The 18072-nt window shown below is 41.1% G+C and overlaps 2 protein-coding genes across 2 annotated transcripts in view; both read right to left on the bottom strand.

Annotated features, from left to right (window-relative positions):
* LOC147021822 (transmembrane protein 106B-like) overlaps positions 1–18062 on the bottom strand; it is a 30717-nt gene extending 12655 nt beyond the window's left edge. The window contains exons 1-2 of the mRNA XM_085892203.1: positions 18029–18062; positions 5410–5619 (exon numbers count right to left, since the gene is read on the bottom strand). Of these exons, the coding sequence (XP_085748329.1) occupies positions 5410–5581 (172 nt within the window). The 5' untranslated portion in view covers positions 5582–5619; positions 18029–18062. The remainder of the gene's footprint in view (positions 1–5409; positions 5620–18028) is intronic.
* The window catches only part of LOC147021819 (uncharacterized), a 389465-nt gene that overhangs the window by 50186 nt on the left and 321207 nt on the right, over positions 1–18072 (bottom strand). The gene's annotated exons all lie outside the window — the stretch shown is intronic.

Here is an 18072-nt window from a genome sequence, read left to right as displayed (position 1 = left end):
ACCAATTTTTGGAAGATTTTGAGGTTTTATGACTTCAAACTCATCCCTTTTCGACATAATCACCCAGAACTATCGTACCTGAATACTTCTTGTAATTAAAATAATTATTTCCAATCAAAACAATTATTTGACATGACATTTTACCCCCACCAACTTCTTCTAAAATGCTCCACACATGCGTACATGTGAACAAAAATGTAAAAAACGACATGTGGCCATATCTCAAAAACTTGACCTGATTGAACAAAACTAATGCGAATTTTGGATTCAGCGCATCAGATTCGTCCTAAATCAGCTTAAAAAATGCAGACAACAACTTTGTTGTTGACCAGTGTTTTATATTTTTATATATATATATATATATATATATATATATATATATATATATATATATACATATACATATATACACACACACCAATTGAAAAATCATAACTAGGATTGGTTTCCTTAGATGGTACCGACAAGTGGAATTTCTGGCCTGGGCCAATGGACGAAATGAACTGGACAGCTGTCATGTGATGAGATAAACGCAAGGGCACAATCATCGTTTGAAAATGATTTTTTTGTTGCTGGATTTTGTTGCTTTGGGAAAGGCCAAAAGTCTCAATTTTTTCATTCTCCATCTGTATCAGCTTTGGAAATCAGGTTGTAATTTTGGGGACTTTATAAAAACGTTTGTGTGTTTATTCATTTACTTTCAATTAAAAGTAAACGACGGTATTATTAAATTAATATTGTGTAGCCCATTTGAGACAAAAGATCTGTGGAATGCAATCAATCATCGTACTCAAAGTCCACAATATTACTCCTTTCTCTCCGATCCCACCCATCTACTCCAGGATGAACATGTTCTTCCAGTAACCCCTTCCTCCTTATTCGGCCTCCAAAACCAGGCTGACCGCATGCCTCAACTCTATTATTCCTGGCTTCTCCCATCTATGGAACCACCTTCCAGAGGTTGTTCTGTCTCGCTCTTCCCTTCAGGACTTCAGACAAGCAGTGCACCACCATCTCGTCATCCCCAATTGTGTCCGACAATCTTTATTAACTTTCCCTAACTCAACCATCTTATTTACGATCTTAATAGTTTCCTCTGATCCTGAGCCTGGTGTTGGCGCAGTGGTTAGGGCAGCGGCTTGGGATCCAAGAGGTCCTGAGTTCAAGCCCCGTTGAGCCACTGAATTAATACACCAGGGGGTTGACTCAGCCTGTCATCCTTCCGAGGTCGGCGAAATGAGTACCAGTATACTGGGCCGGTGTATACCCCGGTTAAAAGAGGTGTCCCATATCCCTGTGTCGTAAGACGCGACCAGGGTTGCGTCAGGAAGGGCATCCGGCGTAAAACATGTGCCAAATCACTATGCGGATCATAATGGATGATCCGCTGTGGCGACCCCCTAACGGGAGCAGCCGAAAGAAGAAGAAGAAGAAGATAGTTTCCTCTGATCCCACCCCCCTTTTTTTCCTGTTTCTCCATTTTCTTGATGTTTGTCCCACTGTCAACTATACCTTGCTCTTCCATGAGCATCACTACTGTTAAAAAACAAAACAAAAAAAAAACAAAATAACCCATAAAAGCTTGAATAGTTTTGTGCTTGCCAGCTCCAATATTTTTGTCTCATCTCAACCAAACGTGGGATGGATACTTGGGGTCTTTCAGTGGAGGAGAGGAGCTTTACAGGTTTGTGAAGCCACCCGCCAATCCTTTTAAAGCTGCAACCTCTCAAACACTCTCCATGATGATCTCTTTATACCTGGTTCACCTGACACGGGAGTTGACGGAACTGTCCCACATGTGCAGAGATATGCTGTCACAAGTGGTGTGGGATGTTGCCCATGAGAGGATTTATAAAAGGAAGCCCACGTGTCCTACAGTAAGCGAAGAGGAGTCAATCCAAAATAATCTAAACACCGAGGAAGGTAAGATACTGGAATGGTCACCAGGGCAACACAAGACGTGCAGCACCATACTTTGTATCAAACTAATGTGTGTGGTGCCATACATTCACGATGTATTGTTATTCAGTCCGAGGTGAATTTGAAGACCTTTGATCAAACCGGATGTTACTCTTTGTGATGATTCATCAAATTGTATCTTGGAAGAACTAATGTTGTTATTGTTCAAATTTGGACTTTTACTGCTATTTCCTGAATCACTGTTACCTTACTTTGTAAGAAGTCATTCGTATGAAGATGTTTATCTCAGTCGTGCATCGCTGCAGCATGATTATTTATTTATTTATTTCCCCCCCCACCCCCCCCCCCCCGGACACCATCGAAGAATTCCTGGTACACACGGTTCGGGTGCTCGTCTGTTTTGGATGTTCAGGGAGATGAGCTGCATATATGAATCCTGATGGCTATGTACAGTTAACAGCTCTGTAAATAATTGTCCTGCCAACCTTGCCACTACTTTCTCTTATTCTTTCAGTTTTTCTGCAAATAAAGTCATTTTGCATCAACGACGTGTTCCTGTCTACTTAATTGAACCAATAGTTCCAGCTAAATTGGTAATTGATCCATCCATGAATAAAAGTGAAGCTGATGTTTCAGGTGTTACCCTTCATTGGGGCAAAAGAGAACGACATGGGGTGAGGGTTGATAACAAGACTTCTGCGAATGACCTCATCACCAAAGTGCTGAGGATGGAAACACCGATTGTGGGCAGAGGAGTGCGCATCATGCTCAGTGAACCGTCATGAGTGGTGTTGATGAGGAGGCAGAAGAGGAGGAGGAGGAGGAGGAGCAAGAGGAGAAGGAAGATAGAATGAGAAGTCAAAGAAAGAGAGAAAAGTGGGGGGCATGAGGGTGAGAAAGGGGAAGACAGGGTGATGGGATGGGGGAGCTAGAGGGCAAGTGCAATACGGAAGTACCTTATTTGTACCAAACTGCCCACATCTCCGCATAATCCTGTCCACACCCACGGTAGACCAAACATGGATGGCAAGCGACATCTATCACACTGCACCATAAAAATCAATTTATCTGTTCCCATCTAAATTGTATTTATTTATTTGCCAATTCCAACATCCGTGCACAATCCTCCATATTTAGCTCACCTGGAACATAGTTCCAGGGAGCTTATGGGATAGCACGTTGTCTGTCTGTCAGTCCGCAAGCACTTGCAACTTCTTCTCGGAAACTACGCATATGATTTTGATGAAACTTTACCACAACCTTCATCACCCAATATGCACCAAAATTTGTTCATGTCATGAAAAAAAACAAAAAAAACAATCGGGCCCAAAGGGATTCTACATGGGCTTGCTCCCTAAAATAAGTATTTGCTTTTTTCTCAGAAAGTACAACCACAATTCCAAATAAACTTCACCACAACCTTCATCACCTGTGACTTAGCAAAGTTTGTTCAAGACATATAAAAAAAATTTTTTTTTTTTAAATCCATAGGTATTTATTTTCTTCTCCATTAAATATTTTGCGAGTCATCCACACCTCCCAATGGTTCCCCACTTTCCTTACCCAGCCGCTACCAGGTTGCTCACTCCTATATCCAGGGGTATTGCCCCTATTTTTCAGGTTTGTCACAAGTTTAGTTCATCCCAAGTCACATTTTCGTGTCTTGTGGGGACTCCGTTTAGGATTTGTGCTCTCTTCCTTGGAATATATGGCCATGTTATTTATTTATTTTTTTGTCATAGTTTGTGTTTTATTATTGGGTTTAATATCAAAACCTCATTTGTAATTGTTACCATGGAGGTATATTCTTTCGCACCATCTGGAACAGCAAAAAAAAAAAACTATGAGTGAAGGCTTGCATCCTGTGCTTGAATTCAAATTTCAAACAAACACTGCTTTGTCATCTGGGGCCACACCAACATGTATGGTGGCTCAAAGGTACCTCAACATGCTCAAGGGTTTCACACACTCGGTGCTCAAAATATTACATTTGTTAGCTCTACAATCCACAGCAAAATATGACTGATTATAATGTAAAATGCATGGATAATACACCAGTATGGCTTTCATTGCTTAGAAGGGGAGAAAGAAGAGGGTATTTGAATCAAAAAAAAATATGCTCGACTCTCAGAATGAGACCATGCAAGTCTCTTCTAAAACGGAAAAACACAATGATTGCCTCAATCTAATATAGGATGCCATGGAGTTCAGAATGCACACATTCATCACTAAAAAAAGAAACAGAAAACTGAAAAAGTTCTCCCGAGGAAAAAAAAAAAAACCCATCATAGACGAGTGAAAATTATCTCGAGTACTCAAACCTGGGACCATCATTCAAACACTCAATGACAGATTAATTTTCTAGTATAGGGGCATATGGGCTTCCCATTGTGGAGATAGACTGCGGAGGTAAAGTTAAAACTCAGACGCAGCTTATTTAAACATTTGTAATAAATTGCACAACAAACACCAAAATGATGCACACAAACCAAACGTCCAATGCACTCTTGAGGACACACAGAAAATTTCAACTTCCGATGACCTCGCATTGATGAAAAACAGGACAGCAACTTGGTACGTCACTATAGGTGACATCGTACAACTCGATGTGAGAAATAACGAACTGGTTATTTCAGAATCTCCGAAGTTCTCTGCAAAATTTTGGCTTCAACAACTTTGCATTCCTTAGAATTGGATAACATAAAATAGCTCAAATTGATAAGTCACTTTATCGAGGTCATTTGTGATTTCACTGGTAAATAATAAGTAAATGGTTAATGCAGACTCCACCACGGTGCGCTAAATTTTACTCCTCATCCTTCCTGAATTATTGTTGAAAAGCCGTGCACTCGAAACCGAGACCTTCCTTGTGCAATTGTATAAATGCTTCCTCGTCTTGCACCGAACATCCTGTAATGTGTGAAAAATTTCAGCTTCATGCATTAGTGTAATCAACTGAACAAACAGGCAAACAAATAGAAAACAGAGTTAATCCCTCCAGAGGAGTGGCACGATAAATTTGAATACACTAAAATCATCAAACAAAACAGATTTCCTTAGAGTAACAAGTGTCACCAGGAATAACAGATCAAGCCTGCGACAATGAACACGTTAGGGGTTTCTTGTAATTAGATCTGTCAATCCGTCGAGACACTGTGGCTTAATGGTTAGGAACGTCTGATCTGATTGCCTGGGAAGTCAGTGGTTCGAATTCCGGCCAAGTCATACCAAATGCATTAAAATGATAGGTGCTGCTTCCTTGCTTGATGCTGAGCATTTAAAATGGATAGAGCATGGACAAACAGCAATAATTTGGCAATCATAGTGCAGGCAGGCTTTGATAGGCATAATGACGACCTTCTGCATTCAAGTTCCTTCAAAATGAACTCTTATGATAAATTTGTCATTTTTATGAGTGAACTTAATTTCCTTTGCTCTGTAGATCAGACACCGAAGTTATAAGGCAGTGCACCAATCACTCCGACTCACCGGCGGGGACTATTCCAACTCCCTGACAGGACGGACATGCGACATGGTCACTCCTCCAACCTCTTTTTGAATGTAGATAAGATTTTTGGTCTTCAAAGCTGCTGTAGTCTGGCTCAGAAGAGCTGGAAATTGAGAGGAGTACATCTTCCTGAGAGCTATTGGAAGTTCCCATGCCTAAATGTCCTGCGAAGGCCAAAAATGAGTGATTTCCTGTACAAATAAAATGATTTGCATAAGTCACTTATAAACAGACTATCTTACATCATTCATCAAGATTACACGACCATAACAGTTACTTCAGCGATGCAATAAACACTGCCTTATAAATTGACAGCAACGCATTTTAAAGTAAGGTTTTGCTATGGAGAAACTTTTGCACAAAAATTTGCAATAAAATCAAGGATCTAGTTAAAAAAAAAACAAAAAAAAAAACGAAATTCTCCTTGGATAAGACATGAGTGAGCCAATGGAATTTTCAACTTAATTTTGCAATTAAATCCATCGGCATCAAAGAACCACGATTATTGTGCTTCGAGTTGATTCACATACCTATGTTTAATCACTCAGAAAGTCAGCGATAACTAGCAGCGATGAAGGATAGTCTCGAGAACTTCAATGCCTCACCAGACATAACCTCTCCTGTGCCAAACCACAATGCAAAGATGACTTTCAAAAAGGTGGCCACAGACTGGGATCCTCCATTGCTGCAAATTATTTTTGATAAAAATTAGAATTTCTCATAACCGACAAGACATTATTCATATCGAGATGGTGTACTGCTCTCCCCTGTAGGCAGGGAGCCCCAGCATCACACCGGTCTCTGCTGGATTCTGTGCAATGCAGAGCTCTCCACGTTACTGGATTCTTCCACAATGACGCCGAAGCAAAAGGTCTACTGCTGTCAATTTGCAGGCAGATCATTGGTCTCTCCATTGTTTTTTTTTTTTTTTTTTTTTTATATTTCCTCTCCTCTGTTCTCTCAGCCTACGGAACTACTCCAACAAATCCAGCAAGTACACATTGTTCCAGTAACCCCCTTCTGGTTAAAACTTCAACCCTCTTCTGGCCCTTACTGAAACAGAAATAGATACTTTGAGACTTGAGAGGACTCTGTCCCACCTTCTGAAACCCACATGTGGAGATAACCAACGACACACACACACACACACACACACACACACACACACACACACACACACACACACACACACACACACACACACACACACACACACACACACACACACTTTTATTAGTGTAGAGGATTATTAGGGTACCCTGTGAGTACAGGGTACCCTATTGTTTTTCTTCTGTTTATTATTATTACGCATTATTATTATTTTTCCGCCGGCATTTTGCACCCTTTTTCGCTTTAAAAATCATTTTCTCTGGGACACTAAGGCCGATCGACAGGAAATTTTCACCATAGTTTGTATCTTTTTTGATAACACAATCACGTTATAATTATGACGTCATTGGTCACGTGGTGCGGTCGCCATCTTGAAAAAAGCGATAAACTTTGGACATCTGTATCTCGGAAACCGTGCAATGGAAAAATTTTTCGTTTGATACATTTTACTAAGCTCACTATGGGGAACACGTGTGATTTTCGTGACATCATAGGTGAAGCGATATACCGGTGAAAATTCGTCAAGTAGAACGCCGTATAGGAAAAATCTGAAATTTGAGCGTCATCTACGCCAAAATTCATAGTCAAAAATGTTTTTTGACGTCATCGATGACGTAATTCGGCCACCATCTTGTTTTTTAGTGTTTTTTTTTTTTAAATCTTCTTCTCCAGAAGGGCTGGACAGATTGAGGCGAGACTTTACAAGCACATTCCCCAAGAGGTCCTTTCTCAAGTTTGTTAATTTTTTGTTGACAGGTCACATGGTTTGGCTGCCATCTTGAAAAAACCTTATAACCTTCAAACATCTTCTTCTCCAGAAGCGCTGGTCCAATGAAGGCGAGATTTCAGAACTATATTCGTGACATGTATGCTATGCAAGTTTGTTAATTTCGAAGTGATCGGTCACATGGTTTGGCCGCCATGTTGGATTTAAGAAAAATATTAAATAATGTTTTCTCTGGAATTTCATAAGCCATCGAAGCGAAAATTTCAAGTGCCTTCCTCCCTCATGTCTGCATACATCGTAAAAAAAAATTACCTCAGAAGTCACATGGTTTGGCGGCCATCTTGGATATAAAAATAGACCTATCCGATTTACACGAAACTTCACACACTTGTTCGGGTCGACGATGGAAAGCAGAATTTAAATTTATGATATCATAGGTCACAAGGTTTGGCAGCCATCTTGGATTGAAAATGAAAAAATTTTAAAAATCTTCTTCTCCAGAAGGGCAAGACAGATTAAGACGAAACTTCACACATATATTCCCCATGAGGTCCTTTCTCAAGTTTGTTAATTTCTTCTTGATCGGTCACATGGTTTGGTGGCCATCTTGAAAAAACTCTAAAACCTTCAAACATCTTCTCCAGAAGCGCTGGTCCGATGAAGGGGAGATTTCAGAACTATATTCGGGACATGTAGGCAATATAAGTTTGTTAATTTCGAATTGATAAGTCACACGGTTTGGCCGCCATGTTGGATTTAAGAAAAATATTAAATAATGTTTTCTCTGGAACCGCTTAACCTAATGAATCAAAAGTTTGCAATTATCATCTACCATCGTGTGTGCACGCGTGGTAAAAATTCTGACATCACATGGTTTGGTGGCCATCTTGGATAGAAAAACGCACCTTTACCGATTAACACGAAACTTCAGATACGTGTTCCAATACCCAGTTGGAAGCTGAATATAAATTTGTGATGTCATAGGTCACATGGTTCGTCAGCCATCTTGGATTGAAAAATAATATCTTTAAACGTCTTTTTCTCTGAAACGACTGAACAGATCCAGGCGAAACTCCACCACTATGACCGCCTCCCCATGACGAATAAAAAGTTCTCACCCCCTTTTGAGGTACGACAACGTTTAGCAGCCATAGTGGATTGAAGGAAAAATATTAATGTTTACTCTGGAACTACTGCATCAATAAATGTGAAACATGACCTTTATGGTGGAACCGTCATGCGGAATGAGGGTTTCAAATTTCAATGGGATCGGGCCCAGGGTTTGGCAGCCATGTTGGTTTTAAGAAAAATATTAAATAATGTTTTCTCTGGAACTGCTTAACCTAGCGAAGCAAAAATTTGCAGTTATCGTCTCCGATCGTGTTTGCACGTGTTGAAAATTATGACGTCACAAGTCACATGGTTTGGCCGCCATCTTGGATTGAAGGATAAATATTAATTAATGTTTACTCTAACCGCTGCTTCTATATATACGAAACTTCAAATTTGTAATTTAGCAAACATGCGAAACAAAAGTTTAAAATTTCAACCTGATCGGTCACGCGGTTTGGCAGCCAGAATTATTTAATTCTTTGAATCTGTTCACCAGTAATAAGGAAATTGAATGCTTTGTGCTGCCCGGTTCGTAACTCGTCTGTTCCGCGCCGTCTCGAAGCAGGCCTGTGTTTGTATCACCATTAAATAATGTTTTCTCTGGCACCGCTTATCCAATAAATGCGAAACTTTGCGACTATGATTTAAGTCTCATGTTGTATCAGTTGTGTCAAAGGTGGACGGACTGGGTACCCAGTCATCACTGCCAGCAGTTATAAAGTGGCAGTTCTAGTTATTATTATTATTATTAGGACCGACTATAGTAGACACTGAAGTAAACCCAAAAACCTTTAGTAGCTTTTATCCTTGTTTTGGGGAAATTTCAAAAATTTTTTTTTATCAAAACAACGTTGCATTATTGACGTTTCAGGGAGATGTGCACAAACATTAGTCTTTATAAACATCTGCCAATTGCCATGTGATGGGTGGAAAAAAAAATTGGCTCGGTGATTTAGAGAAAAACACATTAATACGGCAAATGGCTCAGAAATCGGGTATTATCACATATATTTTGCTTTAAAACTCACAAAGAGAAACCATATAACCTTTGTAAATCATGTGCGTCTACCTTAGAACAACTGCCGACTGTACATCCTGATCAGGACACGAACTGTACCGCTATTGACTTTAGGGAGCTCGGCAAGTGGCTTAAGCACTCAATTTATAAATCGTTGATAAGGAACGGCTGGCCAGGCTGTAGCTGCATACCATATAGGATCCCTTTAATTTAAAGCTGGTCTTCGTCGTTCCCGCTTCAGAAAAAATATATATATATATATATAATTAAAACTGGTAAACCAGTAATCCCGGGCTTCAAGGCGTGCATCCATTTTAACAAATTTCAACAATGACTTTATCCACAAAAGAGTTGTTGTTTAATGTAAAACAACCCTGAAGACATTGCTAAGTTTAATTGCCCATGAAATAAGCATTGCAGATAATCCACCATGTTGCCTGCTTGTCTGTGCACGCATCACGTAGTACCTCGGTTCGCAGTCAGCGCAAACATTATAACTTTATTTTAAAATGTCCGTCTTTCACCAGATTTGCTTCTACTCCCTATAGAGCACCTCATGAACCCTCCGAAAATATAGAAACAGATCTGGCAGATGCTATGGATAAGCAGTCCCTCTGGGGGACAGGGCACGAGTTCAAGCAGTGTCTGCATTAAATCATATAGTGTCCTTTTAAGGTCCATCTCAGATATTTGAAATGTAATGCATTTACCTCATGAAAAAGGCATTTTTGGTCAGGCTTTCACACAATTTGTTGTAGTCGAGTCTGAATATGTGTCAGCGACTATACAAAAAAAAAGTGGAAATAGAAATCAAATTGGTGATGAGCAAGGGTATGAATGCCACCAAGAATGTTTGAGAGGCTCATATTCCTCATACAAAATCTCTATACAACTTAAATTCAAATTGCAACGGATTTTCATGGAAATCGTTTTAGTCAAGTCTGAACCTACATGAGCAAATACCAAAAGTGAAAACAGAAATTGAAAAAAAAAAAACTTAAGACAGAGTCATGAAGTCACTTTCTTTTTTCTTTTGAGTGCAGCCTTAGGGCTGCTGGTTGCGTCATTGGTTACTAGTACACTGGTACTATGGCCACATGGGACGTAGCTATGGCGTTGATGTAGTGTTAGTATTACCAGTACACTAGTACTCATTTTGCCGACCTCGGAAGGATGACAGGCTGAGTCAACCCACCTGGTATAAATTCAGTGGCCAATGGGATTCGAACTCAGGACCCTAGGATCCAAAATCAGCCACCCTAAATGCTAAGCCAACGCCAGGCTTATGAAGCCACGTTAAAGCATATGAAAGCTCTTCAGCTCACGTTGATATATATATATATATCCACAATACGACGCAAAACCGTTAATCGAGGCTTTAGCCACCTTTGCGACTGTGAAAATAGAAATTGAATTAAAGTTCAAATAAATGCGAGGCTGCTCGAAGCAAAAACGAGCTACATCATACATTCTCAAGAAAAAATCCTTTCCCACGTCGTAAAACACGATGTTTAAAGCATACATGTACAATCCTTATGTGAGCCAACATCTTATAACATCAAGCATGTGGTGAAATGCATAACTTGTGTGAAAAAAATTTATTTCGACTACGAGAAGATAACCGGCACGGCCTTGCATCCATCTCAGGTCCGACCGGCAACACCATCAGCTCAGTCTGAATGTAAACATTAATAACTCGACCATTGTAAATACAGCTCTTCATAGGTATGAAGATCAGGCATTCGATGATATCAGTGAGGAAAGCGAAAAACAACTACAACAACAACAACAACAACAACAACAACAACAACAATTTGAGCGCTTTCTCATGAAGAAATCGCTGCGGCCTGTTCCAAGTTGAGGTATGGTTGAGCAGGCCAAAAAAAACATGGCGGCTTCAGACCCCAGTGAGGTAACATAGGATATGCCTTAAAACCCCAGAATGTGTGGTGGCCAAGGATGGTGCCTGATAAAGGATACAATTAAATAAGGCTGTTAATTATGTAAAAAAATGGGTCTTAATGAACCCAAACACCCAATTTTCACTCATGTATTTCTGTGGAGTTCCTTTAGTATGCATGCAAAGTTTCAGGCTGACATGTTTCATGGTTTTGGAGTTATGAAGGACACACACACACACACACACACACACACACACACACACACACACACACACACACACACACACACACACACACACACACACACACAAGATTAAGAAATTCTGGATCATTGATAATTCCAAACCAACAAGACAGTTTCCACAACATTAATAACAAGGGTAATGCAAAATGTCTAACAACTTGTGATTTTTCTACATTATACACAAACATTCCACATGACAAGCTCATAGCCACATTGGATAGAGCGATAGATAGAGCATTTTCAGGAGGTAATAAAGTATACATTAAAGTCTATCAAAAAAATAGCAAACTGGTCTATAAAAGAAAATCAATGTTCACTAGCGATACCCGTACACATGCACGGGATAGCAGTACAACATAGCTGGTAGCAGACGACAGACCGTACACAGGGAATGACAAAAATACGCATTGTGCAAAATGCAAGTGGTACTATGGAACGCCAAGACTTCCCAAACATTGACGGCATGTCCGCTAAGTGCCACAGCAATTTCATAGGGATCATGTGACGGCGAGCTGGGTTTTTAGTGTGCAAGCTTGGTACTATAATAGAGATGTAGTTTTTCAAAAAATAAACTTGAAAAAAGTATTTGATTTCTCCAAAACAAGAGTTTCTTTACATTTGGCAAGTAGATACTCCAGCAGCCAAGTGGGGATGCCCATGGGTTCAGATCCGGCCCCTTTCTTCACTAAATTATACGTGCACATGCCCGAGTTTGTGTCCAGAAGAGAAGAAATGAACTAACAACTGCATGAAGGTGTCAAAACATCTTTCGATTAATTGATGATTTACCAGCAATTAATGATGGGTTTGTATTTGATCAGTTTCATGATGAAATATATCCAAAAGAACTCTAATTAAAAAAGGAAAACCAAACTCGGACTTCAGTTTCTTTCTTTGGAATTACAAATCGATATCAATTATAATACATTTCACACCTAATTATTTGATAAGTGAGATGATTTTCCATTCCACATTGTACGAATGCCTTTCTAAGATAGCAACATTCCATGGTACAGATGCAGGTGAAATAATTTGGACTGTGAGATCAACCACACACAGCACTGAACCTGTGAATAGATTAAAACAGCGAGTCAGACATATGCTAACATAAAGTAGTAGATAGTAGAAAAATCGTGCAAATTATGATACAAGCATCAAATTTGGCATTTCTGTTCTGCAGGGCTTTCTGATCAAATCTGCCTGATTGGCCATTTGAAAATCCAAATTTTGAAAATAAAAAAATAAAAACTTCAAAAAAATTTGAAGTCACAGCAAACTGAAATTCTTGAAGCGCAAGTGAACATCCCAAACAGAGAGCCAAGTGGAGATGCAGTCATCATTGATGGCTCAGCACTTATCAATGCCCTACCTCCACGCACTTCAAAGATATTTGATGACTATGCTGAAGAAGACATCATCCCAAAGGTGGAATCCTATGGTGCCAGGAACGAGAGGGTGGACGTAGTGTTTGATGTGTACAAGAAGTCAAGTCTGAAGTCCGAGGCAAGGTCGAAAAGGAGGCAAAGAAGAGTTGCAGGAACCAGTAACACCCCAAATAACTGGAGAAGCTTTCTTCGAGATGACAGCAACAAGACTGAGCTGTTTCACTTCCTTGCGGAAAAGATGTGTGAAGCACAGACGACAAGCACAGTCATTGTCACAAAAGGAGAAGATGCCATTAGCAACACAAGGAAGTCCTCCAAAACCGAGAATCCTCCAAAGGGCATCCCAATTCAGTAAATCGAACAATTTGCAGAGATAAACAAAAGCTGCAATCAGCCCTGGCCAAAACTCATGTCTGCATTCGGTGAGGACCCAAAGAGCAAGGACACAATCAATCGTTGACCTCTTTGGTGCAAAGCCTGACTGTTCTGAGTATTGGTGCTCAAGCAGATGGTGGTGAACACCATCAATAATTATCAGAGCAAAGACCTTGCACGGCACTGAGAGCAGCATCACCCTTCGGTAGTTGTTGCAGTCCTGGCGATCACAAGGCCCCTCTTCCAATCAGTTGGGATGATGCCTGTGTTCCTGGCACAGCATGGAACTGCATGCAATGACACGAGTATAGCATCTCCACCAGCCTTGAGAAGTTTAGCATGGATGCCAAAGATCCCAGCATCTTTACCCCATTTCAAACTGTACCACAATGCGCATTCCCACAAGCGAAGGTGGTTTGCAGTTGATTGGATGGCGAGGGGGAGATGGAGGGTGTAGAGGCAGCAATCGGAATAGTAACACCATGACTTCCAACTCAACAACTGGTAGGTCAGCCTAGTACAGCTACTCAAAGTAACTGGCTCACTGGCAACATCAAGGGTGATAGTCTTGAAGGCACTCCACAACTGTTCAGCATTCCTCAAAGCACCCAGACCCCCCCCCCAAAAAAAAAAAATCCCCACTCAGCCTGTTCACAAACGACTCAATTCACCTTTCATCCTTGAGCTTGCCAACATAAGCTGGGATAGTACCTTTCTCCTGGATTTAAGCTGCAATTAAATCACAACAGTTCTCACAACAAGCCTGGAGTCTGTATTGAGGAACTGAGTCGGTATTGAGGTCCAGTGGACCCTGCAGTTCTGAATCATCCTCCAGTGACCATCAACGAGCACATGGTCAATCTCCTTTGCCACATCACCAGCGTTGGAACACCAAGTCCAGCGATGAGCTTGTGGGTGCTGAAACCATGAACCAGCCACCCTAAGCCCATGACTTCTTGCAAAGTCAAGGAACTTAGTGCAACTCTGGTTTATAGTTCCAGACACATGGGGACCAACACATATCTCATAACCATCCCTATCGGTGCCAGTCGATGCAGTGAAATCCCCCAAGACTAGAAGAGTGTCTTTCCTAGGACACATCAACCACAGACTTGAGCACGGCATAGAATGCATCCTTTATGGTGAGATTGCTCGCCTCAGTCGGAGCACATACAGAGACCAGGGAAATGACACCCAAGGAGTGATGAATCCTCAATATCCAAATACACTCGTTGACCGGTGTTACCTCAATTGTCATTGAAGCCAGCTTATTGGACACATCTACAGCAACTCCTTTGGCATGGTAACCATCAGAGTGACCAGACCAGTGGTAGGTGTAACCACCTGCCATGATCTCGCCACTATCTCGGTCTCCGAACCTCAGAGTGATGTAATACCGATGTCCAAATGGTGGCGCTCAGATGATAGCAGAGACAGGTCATCATCTTCTCTTGTCAATAGGATATTCCAGGCACCAACTCGAAGGGACTGCCTCAGTTTATCCCGAGGAGACCACCAACTGATGGACGACACCTCAGCACCACCCCACCACAGACCACCGCAATCTGACCCAGCAAGTTTACCCTGTGCTTTTCTCCCATCATCAACGAATGGGATCCCAGAGGCTTTCCCCCCAATCCTGTCATCCGCTGAGCTCCCATGGAGTGGGTTTTCAGTTTTCTTTGCGCTTATGGGTTTTGCGGAATGAAGTGTTTTAAAGTGGCCGGAGTGCAAACCCTGCCACCAACCTCCTCAAATAAGTATCTCAACTGCAGGTCGACGTCCGCAGACAGACACAGTTGGACACCAGATATGGATGGCCGTTGGCCCACAAGTAGCTCCTTCACCCTTTGACAAGTTTTCTTTTTAATCTTGCTGGGTGTCCATATCCATACACCCTCCTCACCAGGAAACCTGGTGGGGGAGACGATTTGGTCACCGACAATCCGACCATGGAACAGGTGAGTCAGGTTTACATGGTACCTGTAGCATGTCACAGACCTAATCTGGCCTGATGTGACAAAATCAGAGACTTGACTGCAAATGGCAGAATTATGTGTTTGGGTGGCTTTGTCTTGCCACGAGTGATAGCATATATCAGGTCATGACCAACTGAGCTTACAAGTTGTTGACCTCTTTGGGATGCATTGCCGTTGTCCTTGGTACCAGTCAGCAAATGTTGTAGAAAGAGGGTGACAGACTCTGATGGTGATTGGTCTAATCTCTTCTGCTTCCACCACCAGTGGTGGCCAAGCCTGGGGTAAATCTTGCTTTCTGACATCTGTTATTGCGAGAACATATTTTGCAATGAGAGATTTCAGGGTCTGCAGCTCTGCTTTGAGCATTGGGTAGGCATTGGCACGTTCAGTTATTGACAAGTTGTCTGGATAGAGAAGAATTTTCCCTTTCTCATTGGTGAAGATGTATAGGACTTCACCAAACTCACTTTCTAACCTTTGGGGGAGGTGCTTCTTCTGAGAGTCCTTCACTTGTCCAATGACAAAATATTTCATCAACGTAAGCAGTTTAAATGTGAGATAGGCCATCGCTATCACCTGGGGGTTGGTGAAAAGATCATTCTTGATAAACAGGGACACTTCATTGTACGAGTGACTCAGAGCCAGAGCCATCTCATACAAAGCTTTATCATTGTAGTTTTTTTCAAGTTTTGCACTGCTGGCAGCCTTATCCTCTCTTGTATAGGATCTGTAGCACAACCTATGATAGTGCCCTTCCGTTATTAGGTCTCTGGTGACAATAGTAAACAATCTACTATCCATTTTCTTAATTGCTGACATCTGCTCATAGCTCTTGGCACTGTACAAGGGATTTCCTTGGTGTCTGTCTGGGAAGAAAATTGTTGGCTTTCTAACAAAAGATGCAATCTCCCTCATAAACTCTAAATGCCAAGCTTGATTTCCGAGAACTGGCATTATTTTCAGACTCATCTGCGTTTTCCTGTTTAGTGCCAATAGTATTAAGAATCCTCTTCATCGTGATGATATTGCGGCATATTTTCTTATTCGGGCCGCATTCAACAAAGTGGTCCAGGAGTCTAAACTTTGAGGGGATACCGGCTTTGAGTCCGCTTCCTGGTCACAGCAATGGATGAGGGATTCCACGCGCAGCCACTTTGATGGAAAGGTATTGCTCATCTCACTGGTGTCTACGTTCATTCAACTTCCTTTAAATGCGATTTGAGAAACTTAATCAATGAAGTAATCGAAAGGCAGGATCTGAAATCAAGTTTGTATACATCTACAACATGGAAATTAAAATCGGGGCTTCTTAATCATTACATCACTTATCAGTCTTATCGAGATCTCATCACGACAGGAATTTATTACAGCCATGCCACAAAAGTCATCCACCTGCTTTTGCTGCCCACAGATATTCAACGGTACCAGCTTCTCCTTGTGACGAAGAATACACATAGAGATTAATGCAACACTAAAAATGTGAAGGATAATTATTGAACTTCTATCCTAAATGAACATATCTATATGGAGAATACCTTGATTCTTTAAAATACATTCTGAGGCATGCTACATTTATTTAATAATTGAATGCACAAAATAAGTTATGTGCTGGAAAATAGGTTAAATATACCAACTTGAAAAGGTTATCACAAGCTTTATGACTTCTAGGGGTGGTACGAATAATTTGGCACCATCTATTTTAGTTTTTTCCCCCTCCCAAGATGGGAGACATCTTTTCTGACCCCATGGACTGATAACTTCCATTTGAGCTTCGGTGTGTCTCTCCAATCTGTAAAAGTTGTAAAGTTGTTCACCATTTAAATTTGTCAAATCCTCACTTAACCACTCACGAGTATATGAACAACAGAGATTGATAAATGTAATGTTTTTATTTTGTTTAAAGCTGTTGCTTTCGTCAATTTTAGTTTGAGTACAAGGCATATGCAGACGGGCTTTGTATTTTTGAGATGTTTTCTCGTTTGAAATTTAACCGTGCCAGAAAACATGGATATCAACATTTGGTTGTTCATAAATAAATAAATAAATAAAATCTGTTGATATAGCTAATTATAAACGCCACAACAACCAGTTAGGAAAATACAGGACTTAGGTTTAGATAACATTACTTGCTGTAGGTACAAAAACGAACCACAACAAAACAATCCAACCAACTCGAACCACAACAAGCAAAACACCTCAAACCACAATAACCAGTCAGGAAAATACAGAACTTAGGTTTACATAACATTACTTGCTATAGGTACAAAAACGAACCACAACAAAACAACCAAAACATCTCGAACCGCAACAACCCAAACACGTCGAACCGCAACAACCCAAACACGTCGAACCGCAACAACCCAAACACGTCGAACCGCAACAACCCAAACACGTCGAACCGCAACAACCCAAACACCTCTAACCACAACGACCCAAAACACCCCAAACACCTCGAACCACAACAACCCAAACACCTTGAAACCACAACAACCCAAGTACCACGAACCACAACAACCCAAGCACCTCGAACCACAACAACCCAAAGCACAACAACCCAAACACCTTGAACCACAACAATCCATGCGCAGACCGTTGTTGTTGTTCTTACATGCACTGATATGGTCGCTCTATAAACACAACCGTAAGTGATCGATTCTACGAATTCATCGAAACGACACAACACACACACAGCACACACAGGTAGAGAGGGAGGTGGGCGTGAGGTAAAGCGGCATCAAACGGAAACACCTGCGCTGTGCCCTCGGGGGGGGAAACCTGCAATTAAAACGCGC

This window comes from Eptatretus burgeri, chromosome 8 (genome assembly GCF_056783735.1).
Source record: "Eptatretus burgeri isolate ZD-2024b chromosome 8, Ebu_testis_v1, whole genome shotgun sequence".
Lineage (NCBI taxonomy): Eukaryota > Metazoa > Chordata > Myxini > Myxiniformes > Myxinidae > Eptatretus > Eptatretus burgeri.
The sequence above is the reverse complement of the archived record's forward strand: the minus strand, read 5'-3'. Positions and strand labels throughout refer to the sequence as shown.